Consider the following 15302-nt stretch of genomic DNA (forward strand, 5'->3'; position numbering starts at 1 on the left):
TGTAAGTTCCTGGGGTTCTCTAGCAGGGATATGGCTACACTGCTCACTGCCTGGCCCAGTGCAGCTGCCCACTTGCCCCCAGAGTAGGTTGCTGCTGGTACCTCCCAGGCCCAGATGTACATGGGAGCTGTGGGTCTTCAGCCCAAACCCCAAGCTTTTAGAAGGGTGGCGTGCAGGTGTAGAGAAGACCCCTCATTTTTGAAATGCCTGTGCTTGGGGTCTCCCTTTATGTTCTCTAGACCCTACAGCATTTATATGGCATGTCCTCCTCCAGACTTTGCTTGGACATGAAGTCAACATGTCCTTGGTGTGGCAAATGCATCTGTTGTTCTGGTAGGAAATTTCCACCTTCATCCCCTCACTAGGGCCCTGATCCCCCAGTGGGGTTTGTACCTAGAAAGTCTGCTCCAGTCACCTGTCCTTCTAGGCCAGCATCTTTCTGTATTTCTTGGGTGTTTTTCTTCATGTCTTGGAAGTCTTGCTTTTTTTCATCTGTTTTCTGAGTTATCTCAGCATACATCTTTGAAGTGCAGTGCCTGGACTGGTTTCTTGAACTTCTTGTTACCACTTCCTGGGTCACTGGCACAGCTGTGCTATATTCACTTCCGGTTTGTGCCTCTCAGAAAATATTCATTCCTGCCCTGACCAGGTGGCTCAGTTTGTCGGAGCATCATCCTGTACAACAAAAAGTTTATGGGCTCAATCCCAATTGAGCACATAAGGAAGGCAACCTAACTATGTTTCTCTCTCACATCAGTGTTTGATGTTTCTCTCTCTCTCTCTCTTTCTCTCAAAATTAATAGAAAGATAACCTCAGGTGAAAATTAATAATAATTAGAAAAGAAAAATATTATTCTTATTTGTGCCTTAGAGAAAGTATCTTCCTTTTGTTTCCTGGATTCCTCCCACTCATTCCACCGTGGGGAAGTTCTAGTTTCTTTTTAGTTTTATGTCTCTTTCTTTGTAACCAGATAATCTTCTCTGTCCCAAGATCTCCTTCCTTCCTTCCTTCCTTCCTTCCTTCCTTCCTTCCTTCCTTCCTCCCTCCCTCCCTCCCTCCCTCCCTCCCTCCCTCCCTCCCTCCCTCCCTTCCTTCTTTCCTTCCTTCCTTCCTTCCTTCCTTCCTTCCTTCCTTCCTTCCTTCCTTCCTTCCTTCTTTCCTTCCTTCCTTTTAAATTCTCTATCCTTAAAGATGTAGGGGCTTTTTTTTTTTAAAGTAGGTCTATTTCACTATAAACATTACATTTCTCCTAAGGAAATACCTGTGCTTCTTCTCTATTCCTAATGTATGTAGAATTTACAAAACACATTATTTATTTTAAATTGGCTTTCACCATTCTATGATTATTCTGAAGGGGTTTAACCCTGATTTACAACTTGTCCACTGTCCATCATTTTTAAACCTTGAGAGGTGCATCTCTGTGTGGAACAGCTATAGGATTCCAGGAACAACATAAAATCACAGGTTGTGTGATACCCACAAAATCCCAGGGTTCCCTGAGAGCTGAAAGATTCCCTCTGAATTACTGGAGTCCAGAATGTACTTGGATGTGCAACTGTGAGATGCATCCCCTGGTCACTGCCAGAGACCTATAATTGCCTTTTCTTTCCTCTTCTCAGTGCTTCATGATATATTCCATGACCAAGCTACTGATGATGAAGAAACAACACGGATGCTCAACTGCCAACAAAGCTATGAACAAGGTAATTATGACTTGATAGAAACATGTTTTCTCATCTACTAAGAGGAAAGGAGATCACAGATCAGGAGACTGCATTCCTGAGGGGAGAGTATACCCTGGGGAAGGGATGCAGAAGGAGATTGGAAGCCAGAGCAGTGGTGTATTGTATGGATTCCCAATTAACCAACCAGACGTGGAATCCAATAATATTTCAGACAGAAGTAACAACTAAGAAGTTGGAACATACACTCAAGAGAGATCTTACTCTGAACAAAAGGCAGAATTAAGGGAAGAACTGACTGCAGTATTTGTGAGTTAGGAATTCAGTGGATCTGGGAAGGAGTAAGGGTTTGGTCCTTTGTAACATGTCCAAATAAGAAGGCTTTGGTATGTCAAAAGAAGCTACTGTTGTAAATATGCCTAATAATATAGGAAAATAGAGGAAGAGAGTGAGTAGTAATTGTGTGTAGAAGAGAAAGTAGAAGGAGTTGTGCCGTGTAGAAAAGAAGAGAGGAAAAAGGAAAGGAGTAAAAAGGGGAGAAGAGAATAAAGGGCAGTAAGAATTTTAACAATGATGGTAGTAACAGCACTTAACTTTTATGGACCACTAGGTATAAGGTCAGCACTTCATATGGATCAACTCGTTTAATGCTCACATATGAATTATGTACAATTGTAACCAATAACCACCAATTCTAACTTTTTAATCACCCTTTCATTTGTATTATTACTAATAATTAATCATTAAATTATAATGCATAAGACATTAATACTGAAAATTATTAATGTCACTATAGCAAAGTCACTATAGCCCAGATATATCTTTATATGTAGCATCTCTCTTAATCCTCATAACAATGCTATCATAGGGGGCTCATTATTCCTATTTTTCAGGAGAAGAAGTGAAATGTGAGGGAGGATAGTTAGTGCTGTGTGCATGTCAGATAAATAGGAATTGGGCTATCTAGGACTCAGACCTTCCTCTCCACACTGATTGAGAGCAAAGAATCTGAGACCCCAGTGCCAGGCTTAAATCTTGGCTGTACCATTTGCTTACTTGGGCAAGTTACTTAATTTCTGTGTTCGAATAGCCTCACCTGTAAATCTGTATCTGTATCTAAAATAATATTGTTGTAAGAATTAAATGACTTATTTTACACAAAGCACTTAGTCATTTTTGGCACAAAGGAGCCCAATAATTCATGGCACAAAGTAATTGCTCTGTGTTTACTACTGTTATTATAATGTATACCTGACTGCAACAACTAGATATTTAGTCAGTGCTCTACACTTTGAGATTTCTTTTCTCAGACACCCACTGAAGAAAAAATTATTTTTCAGGCTAGAGTAGCAGTGAGTGAAACAGCTTTAAAGCCCAAGAAAAGGTCATTCTTAGGCCAAATGGTCTACAATAAATTTATTTATTTGTTAAATGTTGATATTTTCCCTTGGAAATAGTCAATGTAAGAAAAACCATAAGAATATAGTCAGCTTTGCCATTTAATATGTATTCTTTAATTTGGATGGACACCTCAGGTATTATTCATTTTTAACTGTATTAATATATTTATATAAAATTTGGATTTATTTTAATAATCATACTTATTTTGAATACAGACAAATTTCTAAGAGTATAAAGTGTACATTAAAAAGTACAAAATATATCAAAAGTATGCTTAGAGAGTCATCTACTACTAGGGTAGGGGAAAGGAGAATGGGGTGGTGGAGGGATTAGTAGTAGATATTAGTAGAGTAAAAGAGGTTTAGAGAAAACAAATTCTTCAATACTCCTAATGTGATCCAGCTGAAGCCCTACCTGGAGCTGGAATCTCAGAGTATCTCAGTGATGGACAGCAAATGAGTATAAAGGAAGAAGATTCATCTCATGACCTAAATACTTCAATACAAACCCAGGAAATGACAAATGAACCTGCCCAAGAATCTCAACAGATAGGTAAGGTTGACTCAGTCCAACATTCACCTGGATGATTTTGAGTGAATCTAGTACATATGGGGAGAGGGAAAGGGCTGTGTCATCTACGTTAATAAAAGAGAAAGATGCAAACTGACCATACCTTCACGATGCCCACAAGCCAATCAGGAGTAGTGGGTTAACAAAGATGGTGGGTTAATTTGCATATGCAGGCACCAATTGGCTGGGGGCGGGGTGGGATGCTTGCATTGTTGCCATGGCAACGATGCAGATGTCCCACACTGCCCCAGCTGCTCCGGGCCTCTGGGCAGTGTGGGAAGGCAGAGGAACAAAGGCAGAAAGGTGGCTCTGGGCCTCTGGTCAGTGTGGGAAGGCAGAAAGGTGGCTCCAGGCCCAAACAAAGGCAGAAAGGCAGCTGGGGCTCTAGTGAAGGCGGTTCCAGCAGCCAGGGGAAGGAAGACCCGTTCTTGCACAAATCTTCGTGCATTGAGCCTCTAGTGTGGTTATAATTCAGAAAGGAGGTCCCAAGGACCCTGAAATAGGGCAGAAGAGTAGTCCAGAGTCTAATGTAAGGAGATGTATTTACCAAAAATGTCTCCAGTTTATATGGGAAAGGAGAGAGGAGGAAAAGCACAAAGAGACAGAAAAGGTAGGATGCTCAAATAGCATAGAGGGAGCTGAAAGGGAAAAACTAGAGACAAAGGGGAAAGAGTTGGAAGCCTCCTTGGGGAAGACAGAGGCAAAAACACAAAGTGATAGGAGTGCCAAGGATAGAGAAGCCCTCATAACTAAGGATGCACAAATTGTTTCTCAGGCAGAGGCAGCAATGGGAGCCTGACTAGAACTAAAATTGTGAGAAATGGAGAAAAGTAGAATGAGCTGTAAAAAGACTGAAAAGAAGCAGAGCAAACATGGAAAAATGAACCTTCACTCCTATTTCACACCATTCACAAAAGATAATTCATGTTGGATCACAAATCTAAAAGTCAAGGCTAAAACTATGAAGCTTCTACAACAGTGATAGCAAACCTATGACACCCGTGTCAGAGGTGACACGCAAACTCATTTTTTTGGTTGATTTTTCTTTGTTAAATGGCATTTAAATATATAAAATAAATATCAAAAATATAAGTCTTTGTTTTACTATGGTTGCAAATATCAAAAAATTTCTATATGTGACACGGCACCAGAGCTAAGTTAGGGTTTTTCTTTTTTTTTTCTTTTTTTTTTTTTTTTAAATTTTTAAAATATATTTTATTGATTTTTGACAGAGAGGAAGGGAGAGAGATAGAGAGCTAGAAACATCGATGAGAGAGAAACATCGATCAGCTGCCTCCTGCACACTCCCCACTGGGGATGTGCCCACAACCCAGGTACATGCCCTTGACCGGAATCGAACCCAGGACCTTTCAGTCCGCAGGCTGACGCTCTATCCACTGAGCCAAACCGGTTTCGGCAAAGTTAGGGTTTTTCAAAATGCTGACACGCCGAGCTCAAAAGGTTTGCCATCACTGTTCTAGAAGAAAACACAGGAGAGTATCTTTGCAACTTAACTAGACAAAATTTTGTTATACAGGACACAAAAGACATGGGTTGTAAAATAAAAACTTGGTAAATTGGACTTCATCAAGACTAAAAACTTTTGCTATCCAAAGACATCATTAAAAAAAAGAAAGGCATGTTGAGAGAATGAGAAAATATGTACAATGTACATACCTGACAAAAGGTTTTACCCGGAATATTTAAAAAACTCCTATGAACAAATAATAAAAAGACACACCACTAATTCAAAAAATAGGCCAAAGACTTGAACAGACACTTTATGCAGAAGCTATAACATGACCAACAAGAACATAAAGTATACTATGTCATTAATCATTAGGTAAGTGCAAATTTAAAACCACAACAAACTATAATTTATTCACCAGAAATGTTAAAGTTAAATAGACTGAAAACACCACATGTTGGTGAGAATAAGAAGCAATTCAAACTATACTCACAGTTACATTTATTACAGGAAAAAGATACATTAAAATTAGCCAACAATTAGTCTGGGAGGCCTCCAAAGGGTTCCAACTTCAAAGCTTCCATTTTTCTCAAGATGCATTACCCACATGACATTGATGTGTAACCATGCACACAGAAGATTGCCAACAATATTCCATGCATATTATCAATTCAGGAAGCTCACCCACAGTTTGGTATTCAGAGTTTTTATTAGGGCTTTATTATATAAGTACTAGAGGCCCGGTGCACAAAATTTGTGTACTCGGGGGGGGGAAGGGTCCCTCAGCCCGGCTTGTGCCCTCTCACAGTCTGGGAGCCCTCAGGGGATTTCCAACTGCTGCAGAAGAGGGAGAGGCTCCTGCCACCGCCACTGTGCTCACCAGCTGTGAGCCCGGCTTCCAGCTGAGTGGCGCTCCCCCTGTGGGAACGCACTGACCACCATGGGGCAGCTCCTGCATTGAGCGTCTGCCTCCTGGTGGTCAGTGCACATCATAGTGACCGGTCATTCTGCCGTCAGGCCAAAACAGGCTCTCTGACATCCCCCAAGGAGTCCCGGAGTGCGAGAGGGCACAGGCCAGACCGAGGGACCCCACTGGTGCATGATCAGGCCCAGGGAGGGATGTGGAAGTTTGGCTAGCCGGGGAGGGACTGTGGGAGGGCTCCAGGGCATGTCTGGCCCATCTCGCTCAGTCAGGACACCAGCAGCAAGCTAACCTACCAGTCAGAGTGTCTGCCCCCTGGTGGTCAGTGCATGTCATAGCGAGCAGTTGAGCGGCTTTAGCATATCGTTAGCATATTACACTTTGATAGGTTGAATGACTAATCTGACAACCAGGCACTTAGCATATTATTATATAGGATGATTGATTGAATTGGGGTTGAATTGAATCTTTAGCCCCCACCTCACTTCACATGGTTAGTCTTTCTAATGTGGCCAACCCACACAGAAAATCTATCTAGTATGGCTGGCCCTACCCTTAGTCATCTTATTAACATAAACTATCAGGTGTGGTCCAAGGAGCCCACTATGAATAACAAAGATACTTCTGTCTGTCACTTGGGAATTTCCAAGGGTTTAGAAGTTACCTCCAAGAGCCAGGACAAAGAACCAGACCACTCTTTTGGCAAGGCTTGTTCTTTACAGCATAGGGTCCTTTCTCCTTCACCCCCACCCTGCTTCATTTATTTAATTATTTACCTTTTTATTGAATTCATTGGGGTTTCATTGGTTAATAAAATTACATAGGTTTCATGTGTACAATTCTATGCAACATTATCTGTATATTTGTATTGTGTGTTCACCACCCCAACTCAAGTCTTCGTCCATCACCATTTATCCCCCTATACCCTTTTTTACCTCCACCCACCCCCTGAAATGTTCCAAATGTAGACTGTGATGTTGGTTACACAACTGTTTTTCGATCAAGTAGTGTGCATCTTAGTGAAAAAGGGGAACACGGCTCTGTTGGGTGTAGTCTTTGGTGCTTGAACATTAGAGTTCAGCTTGAGCACACAGAGGTCTCTTCTCTGATCACTGTGTCCTGTCATTTTCTTGTTACTCTCTTCAGTGTGCTGTGAACACTCACCTGTCCAAATGAATAATGCAAGAGGGTTAGAAGATAGACCCAGCTTGCTGCCACATGATGGACAAGGTAACTATCATTTAACTTATCAATTCAGTATTAAATCTTTGTTTTCTTGACCTCATGGAAGCAAAGATGACATTTTATTTCCTATTCTAGGCCTGTGCCAGTCCCACTTTTCCTATAAGTCCTTATCTGCCCACAGATGTGAGAGAGACCAGGAGAAAAGGAATCTGAGCTTCTGAGTAGACAGAGTATCTGTTGATGAAATACATAAAAAGAGAAATTAGAAAAGGTAGACAGACAGCAATATATGACAAATTACATGAATGGATCCAGTTTTTTAAAGAGAACATGCAATTCTACCATTCCAGGTTGGGATGGGGATAATTTTCAGTTAACTTCCCAGAACAATCTAGAGTACCTTTGAAATAATGTGACATGTCAATTTCACATGGGAAACCCTCATTATGCAACTGTCCAGTTGGAGGTCCCTGGTTTTGTAGTCACAGTCCAAGAGGAGACTTTTGGAGATGATGAGAGAAGGGAACCTGGAGGATTAAATCACATGGAGAGACAAAAGTTAAAACAGTATTGGCAGACAGAAAGTCAAGGTAAAGTCATAGATAGATGAAAAAGGAAAAAGTATAAGACACCATAGAACAGATAAGCAAAAAAAAAAAAAATTGTTCAATGATAAGAGATCAAAATTGAGAGAAAAACATCTAGAAAGGGAGAGATGGAGAAGAAAAGAAATACTAAGAAATAGGAAAGTTGGGGAGAAGTACAAAGGCAACACGTGGAAAAGGAATGAAAGGAAAATGAATGGAAAATATGTTGAGAGTGAAAGAGGATAATGGAAAGAGAGGCACAGACTAGGACAGTGATGGCGAACCTTTTGAACTCGGCGTGTCAGCATTTTGAAAAACTCTAACTTAACTCTGGTGCCATATCACATATAGAAATTTTTTGATATTTGCAACCATAGTAAAACAAAGATTTACATTTTTGATATTTATTTTATATATTTAAATGCCATTTAACAAAGAAAAATCAACCAAAAAAAAGTTCGCGTGTCACCTCTGACACGCGTGTCATAGGTTCGCCATCACTGGACTAGGACATAGTAGGTTTGAGGTATAAGCATCTTTGGGTACAGGAGTCGACCACATTAGCTGTGAGGTTTCAGATGGAACTGTCCTTAATTATCAAAGTTGCCCTTGCAAAATACTCAGATTGCAACTGGCTTTTTCTGAATATTCCAAACCTCCACCCAGGTTATCTCAGATTCCATTTACCCATGGACCTGAGGACCAGGGATTTGATAGAGATCTGCACTTGAATTTTTTCAAGAACCTTAAATGAGGCAATTCTAGACCTGAAAGCACATAGACTAATAAAGAGGAATTTTATTTAAAAGAAATATGAGAAAAGAAAAATGTGAAAGTTTTACAGATAGAGGAATGGAACGTTATTTTTAATGTTGATTTATGGAGTGACAAAATGGCTTTGCCGGCACTCAAAGCTTCTCACTTACTATTTTTTTGAGATGTTAAGAGTTATAAGGTATGACTGTAAGCCTAATCTAATCATAAACACTAAATGACTGCTGTAGCCTCAAAATAACAAGTAAGGCTTCCCACTAATTCCAATGATACAGCCTTTATGCAAAATATTTCTAAAACTTCAGTTTTCAAATTCCTGATGAATTCTCTCCCTTTCATAATTTAGTTGATTTAAAGTGGAAAATTGATTCAGAATAATAGCATTGATGAAAAGGGGGACAGTTTTTGCTCATTTAAAGTACAGAAGTGAGTTCTCTCTTATCCATGTTTCTCTCTCTCTCCCTCTCCTTTTCTTTTTTAAAAATCAATCTTTATTGTTGAGATTATTATAGATGTCCCTCTTTTTTTCCTCCCATAGCTTCCCTCCACCCAGTTCCCACCCCACCCCAGGCCCTCGCCACCTATTGTCTTGTCCATAAGTAATGCATACATGCATATAAGATCTTTGTCTAATCTCTTCTCACACACCCCCTACAGTCCTTTTCCTCTGAGAATCATCAGTCTGTTTCATTTCCATGCCCCTGATTCTATTCCATTCACCAGTTTATTCTGTTCATCAGATTTTTTATTCATTTAATTTTTAGATTAACTTGTTGACAGAAATGTATTTGTTGTCACTTTATTGTTCATATTATTTATCTTTACCTTTTTCTTCTTCTTCCTTCAGCATTTCATATAATACTGGTTTGGTGGTGATGAACGCCTTTAGCTTTTTCTTGTCTGTGAAACTGTTTATCTGACCTTCAATTCCAAATGATACCTTTGCTGGGTAGAATATTTTTGGTTGAAGATTCTTGCTATTCATCACTTTGAATATTTATTGCCACTCCTTTCTGGCTTGCATAGTTTCTGTAGAGAAATCACTGACAGTTGTATGGGCACTCCTTTGTAGGTAACTAACTGTTTTTCTCTTGCAGCTTTTAAGATTTTCTCTTTGTCTTTTACCCTGGGCATTTTAATTATGATGTATCTTGGTGTGGTCCTCTTTGGATTCCTCTTGTTTGGGGTTCTCTGTACTTCCTGGACGTGTTAATCTATTTCTTTCACCAGGTAGGGGAAGTTTTCTGTCATTATTTCTTCAAATAGGTTGTCAGTATCTTGCTCTCTCTCTTCTGGCACCCCTATAATTCAGATGTTGGTACACTTGAAGTTCACACTATCTTCATATATTTGGATTCTTTTTGCTCTTCTATTTGGGTGTTTTTTGCTTCCTCTTATTTCAAATTATTGATTTGATTCTCAGGATCCTCTAATCTTCTGTTGAATCTCTGTATATTATTCTTTATTTCGGTCAGTGTATGCTTAATTTCTGACTGGTCCTTTTCCTTTTTTTTTTTTTTTGAATTCTCATTAAGATCCTTGAAAGTCTCACTAAGTTCCTCAGAGGTTTCTAGAAGATTCTTGAGTAACCTTATAACAATGGATTTTGAATTCTATATCCAGTAGTTTGCTTTCTTCCATTTCTTTTATTTGTGACATGTTTCTTTGTCTCTGCATTTTGGCTGCTTCCCTGTGTTTGTTTCTGTGTATTGGGTAGCTGCTAAGTCTCCTTGAGTTGATAGAGTGGCCCTGTGTAGTAGGTGTCCTATAGACCCAGTGGCTCAGCCTCCCCAATCACCTGAGGTAGACACTCTTGGTGCACTCCTTTGTGGGCTGTGTGCACAGTTTTGTTGTAGTTGAGCTTTGATTGCTGTTGGTGTTACTGGGAGGAATTGACTTCCAGGCCAGTTGGCTGTGGGGACCAGCTGCAATTACAGAGGGAGAGCTGCTGTGCAGGAGTCACCCTTATGGAGCAGGACTTGCTTCAGTGGGGCTTTGGTGCTCACTGAGTCTGCCCCTTGAGTGTGTTGCTTATGGATGTGAAGAGTTGTAATCTGGTATGGTCTCACACTGACCACTGGTTCACTGGCTCTTGGGTCTCCAGGGAGATGTAAAGTCAGCTACTGCCTGGGGCCATTCAGCAGGAGCTACAGAGAGATCTGCAGATTCCTCCTCTTTGTATCGGGTTTGGAAGTGGCCGGATGAGACCCAGCTGTGAAGCAAGGCAGGCTGGTGCTGTTGCTGGTTTTTGGGCCTTTTATTGATAGGTTTTGGGCTCCCTGACCCAGTTGCAGCTTGTTTAACAGGTTTTTTTGCTTGAGCAAGGACAGTCCATTCATATACAAAAGCCACTGCTCACAGCTGGGGTGGGGTTGTAAATTGGGTAGGGTGGGGTCTCAGGGAATCACCAGGGCAGAGCAAACAGAAATGGCTGCCAGTCAGCCATGCATCAGAAAGGTCCCAGCATGGGAACAATGACCGCTTTGAGCACTTCCTCCTGGAAGAAGGCCACCCCCAAGTTCCTGTCTAGACAGTCCAGTTTCTCCCCATATGTGTCTGGGTCCCCTAGAGCCTCGCCCAGCACTGGAGCTCAGAGGAAGTGGGAACTTGTAAATTCAGTTCACTCAGCCCCAATTCACACTGGTTTTTACAGTCCGTAGTTCTTAAGGATGGTAGGGACTTCTTTCCCCAGTTCTGGGACCCTGGGCTGGGGCTCTGGTGTGGGGCTGGGATCCCTCGCTCCTCCAGGCAGCCTCTGCAGAGGTCATCTCCTCCGATTAAAGAAGCAGCACACCTGGGTGTCAGACCAACCTGTTCCACGCCTCCGCACCTCCAGCCAGTCTCAGTGTACTTTCTTCTTTACCTCTCTAGTTGTAATGCTTCCACTCAGCCAGCTTTCCCGTGGTTCTGGATGATAGTTGTTCTGTATTTTAGTTGTAATTTTGATGTGGTTGTGGGAGGCAGCAAGTGCAAGTGTTTACCTATGCCGCCATCTTTGTTCTTCCTCACTCCCTCTCCTTCTCTCTCTCTCTCTCTCTCTCTCTCTCTTTCTCTCTCCCTTTAAAATCAATAAAACATGAAATAATAAAGTACAGAAGTAAAACATACAAAATAAGACTGATTTTTATGACTAACTCAGAAATTCCAAAATATGAATTTGAATAGCAGCATTGCTGGCTTAAGGATCTAGCAAAGGAACTGAATCTGACAAAATAAAAGTCTGGCCCTAACCAGTTTGCCTCAGTGGATAGAGTGTCAGCTTGTGGACTGAAGGGTCCCAGGTTCGATTCCAGTCAAGGGCATGTACCTTGGTTGCGGGCACATCCCCAGTGGGGAGTGCGCAGGAGGTAGCTGATCGATGTTTCTCTCTCATCAATGTTTCTAACTCTCTATCCCTCTCCTTCCTCTCTGTAAAAAACCAATAAAATATTTTTAAAAGTCTGGTATTTATGTTTTAAAATTCTCTTGTATAGTCAGACTCTAAACAAAGCAATATATTAGGTTCTCATATTTTAGGAATATATATTTTTTTCTGCAGCTGTCAGGATTTATTAAAAGAGTTCTCTTTGTAACATTTATTAGTGCACATGATTCCATAGCAAAGATCTGAGCCCTGACCTAAGCCCTGCTCAGCATTCTTCTCTCAGTAAGGGATCATTATGGTCCCATGGTTTTTCAAACCTAGGAGTCACCATGATTGCTCTTGCCCTCAAGTACATGCCCGTGTCCCGCTTAACCTAGTCATTTGATTTTCAGAATATCTCCCACCTGTCCTTCTCTCACATCCCCATGCACAAGTCACTAATCCAGATCTGAGTCATGGTTCTCAGAACAGCAGCCACCTGCTCATCTCCTCTTTCTAATCTTGCTCCCACGAAATAAGTTCTTTACATTTTAGCTAGAGAGAACATTTGAAAATAAAAATTAGATTGTATTATTTTTGTATTTACCTTGTTAATAGATGAAGATTAAGTAAGTATTTCAGCGGCATCCAGAGTCATCTACAATGAGCCACTGCCTATTTCCCCAGCCTCATTACTTGCCTCCTACACTATTCAACATAGCAAAAACCTTCTTTCCAAATCATTTTAATTGTTAAATTTTTCTTTCATTTCTGAGCCTTCTCATATGTCTTTTAAAACAGTCTTTTTGTTCCACTACCATCCAATTACCCTTTCTAGTCTGGTTAAAACTTGTTTAAAACAGACTCTCTCAGAGAAGACTTTATTTTATTTTATTTTTTAGAGAGAGAGAGAGAAAGGTAGAAAGAACAATTGCGAGACAAAGGGTAGGAGAGAAAGAGCAGTATCACAGAAAGCAAGAGACAAAAGGAGCAGAGGAAAGGAGAGAAAGACACCAAGAGGAAGAGAAGCTCCAAGAGACACCAGCAGAAAGAAACAGGCAGATCTTGATAAAACGTACAGAATAAAATAGGAAGGGAAGATAAAGAAAATGAGAACTTTTCCCCATAATGAGTGAGTCAGTCTCAATCTGTAGGAAAACTACTGAAGCAAAGTTAACCTTTAGGTTGGGTAATTTTGCAGAATGGGGCATTCCAGATTATCAACCTTCTTGGTTTTCTTGTTATTTTCTTGTGGTGATTCCTTCTTGGTCATAAATTGAGATGCCAGTGGGATTTCAATTCTTTCTGAAGAGGACAGAAAGGCCTGTTGTGTAACCTGTGATGGAGAAGAGCCCCAGGAAGCTTTGAGCTCCCCACAGAGACATGAACCAGGTAAGAAAGGGGAAATTGGCAGCTCTGGGCTGCAGGTGGCTAACTTCAGAAGTGGCATTTCCTGATGCGTCAAATTGTGAACACACTCCACTGTTAAAAGATTCAGTGTGCCAAAAACTTCATGAGTCATATTAATGTTTCTAAATGTATATTCCAGTGCAAATATGTAAAGAAAGAAGGTGCTTTTTATATCTATTAATACTAAAGACTTGAATTTATACCTACCCATCCTTTCTCTTCACTACAGAATAAAAACTAAGTATTATTTTCTTTGTTTATAATGTTACTAGAGGCCTGGGGCATGAATTCATGCACCGGTGGGCTCCCTCGGCCTGGCCTGTGGAATCAGGCTGAAACCGGCTCTCTGACATCCCCTGAGTGGTCCCGGATTGTGAGAGGGCACAAGCCAGGCCAAGGGACCCCACTGGTGCATGATTGGGGCTGGGGAGGGACACAGGAGGTTGGCCAGCTGGGGAGGGACTACAAGAGGGCTCCAGGGTGTGTCTGGCCCATCTCCCTCAGTCCTGATTAGCCAGACCCCAGCAGCAAGCTAACCTATCGGTTGGAGCATCTGCCCCCTGGTCATCAGTGCATGTCATAGCAACTGATCAGTTGGTCAACTGTCTTCCCCATGGTGGTCAGTACACATCATAGGGAGCGGTTGAGCAGCCTTAGCATATCAGTAGCATATTACACTCTGATTGGTTGAATGGACGACCAGACAACTGGACAGTTAGCATATTAGACTTTTATTATATAGGATTATTTTGTGCCTAACTTTGGAAAACCCTCAAAGGAAACATGGTCCTTCAGATCAATTGCCCTCAAATCGAAATTATAATTTTTATCAAAAGTTTTGGATTATGTTATTTAATTTTTCAAAGAATTTTGGCAAACAAGATGTCATTTTATCTGAAACATAGAAGGGCCTTTTACTATTTCAAATTAGTCAAGCAAGTTGGTGGACCAGAATCCTTGATGACTCCATGTGGTTATGGTCATGTGGGGCTGACAAAGGGTCAGGGCAACCAGGGTCATCTGTGCTGAGTTCATTTAGGAGAACCATAAGGTCTGCAGGTACCAAGGGAGTGAAACAGAGCCTGATGCAAGGAGACTGTCATTCAACAAGTATATTTTGTTGGCAAGAACAGGGAAAAGCAGAAAGAGATGGTAGGAAGGAACTTGCCATGAGGGTTGCAAGAGAGCTAAAAAGAAAAAGGGAGCCATGAGCTGGAAAAGTGATAAAGAGCAATGAAGAAATAAAGGACTGAGAGGAAAGCCAGAAAGTCAAGGAGGTGAGCAATCCTTCATGGTGCAGAAACAAAGTGTGTGGTGACAGAAAATGAGGTGACTGAGGGAAAACACAAAGGAAAAGAGGTAAAGTAAGGCTATAGGAGCAACTGTACCTTTTGCCCAAGGAGAAGCTCACCTGAGTGCTGAACACCAGAATTCGGCTGAGCTCTCTGAGTCTATGCCCAGGTCACCATGACTGGTTGGTCATTTCCGTGTTTCTCTTCAGTTTCCTGTGAGCACGAAGCTCTCCAAAGGACTAGAGGAGGTGATTCTGAAGAGATACCAAAACTGCTTCCAGTCAATAGGGGAGGTAATCATGCTGTAAATGACTAAATACCTCACTATATTTGTTTGACTTTCTATATACAAGGGAAGCTTCCCTTCCTTCTCTCAAACATAAACTCATACTTTTTCTCTTTCTCTCTGGTTGCTCTCCCTGGGCATGTGCAGGCAAGGAGGAAAGGAGGAGTAAGCACCTTAATGAAGGGTCTCCTGGAAGGACAATTGAAGAGCAGAAAATAATAAATGTGTAGATTTGTGGAATCCAATGGAGTTGTCTAATTAAGCTGAATTTGATCTAAATGTATATGAAATCTAAATACTACCAGTTTAGAGTTTGGGAAGAAAGAGAATTTTAAACTCACTCTTTAGGGATTGAATGGAAATAATGAAATAGTATGTATA

The 15302-nt window shown here is 41.1% G+C and overlaps 1 protein-coding gene across 5 annotated transcripts in view; it reads left to right on the forward strand.

Moving 5' to 3' along the window:
* The window catches only part of SP140 (SP140 nuclear body protein), a 69343-nt gene that overhangs the window by 13256 nt on the left and 40785 nt on the right, over positions 1–15302 (forward strand). For 4 of the 5 annotated variants that reach the window (XM_070422350.1, XM_070422351.1, XM_070422349.1 and 1 more), the window contains 5 exons: positions 1621–1704; positions 3487–3636; positions 7191–7274; positions 13215–13325; positions 14845–14928. In XM_070422350.1, the coding sequence (XP_070278451.1) occupies positions 1621–1704; positions 3487–3636; positions 7191–7274; positions 13215–13325; positions 14845–14928 (513 nt within the window). The remainder of the gene's footprint in view (positions 1–1620; positions 1705–3486; positions 3637–7190; positions 7275–13214; positions 13326–14844; positions 14929–15302) is intronic. The other variant, XM_070422352.1, reaches the window with a different exon arrangement.

This window comes from Myotis yumanensis, unplaced genomic scaffold (assembly GCF_028538775.1).
Source record: "Myotis yumanensis isolate MYYU_CA2020_CCGP unplaced genomic scaffold, mMyoYum1.0.hap1 SCAF_8, whole genome shotgun sequence".
In the NCBI taxonomy this organism is placed as follows: domain Eukaryota; kingdom Metazoa; phylum Chordata; class Mammalia; order Chiroptera; family Vespertilionidae; genus Myotis; species Myotis yumanensis.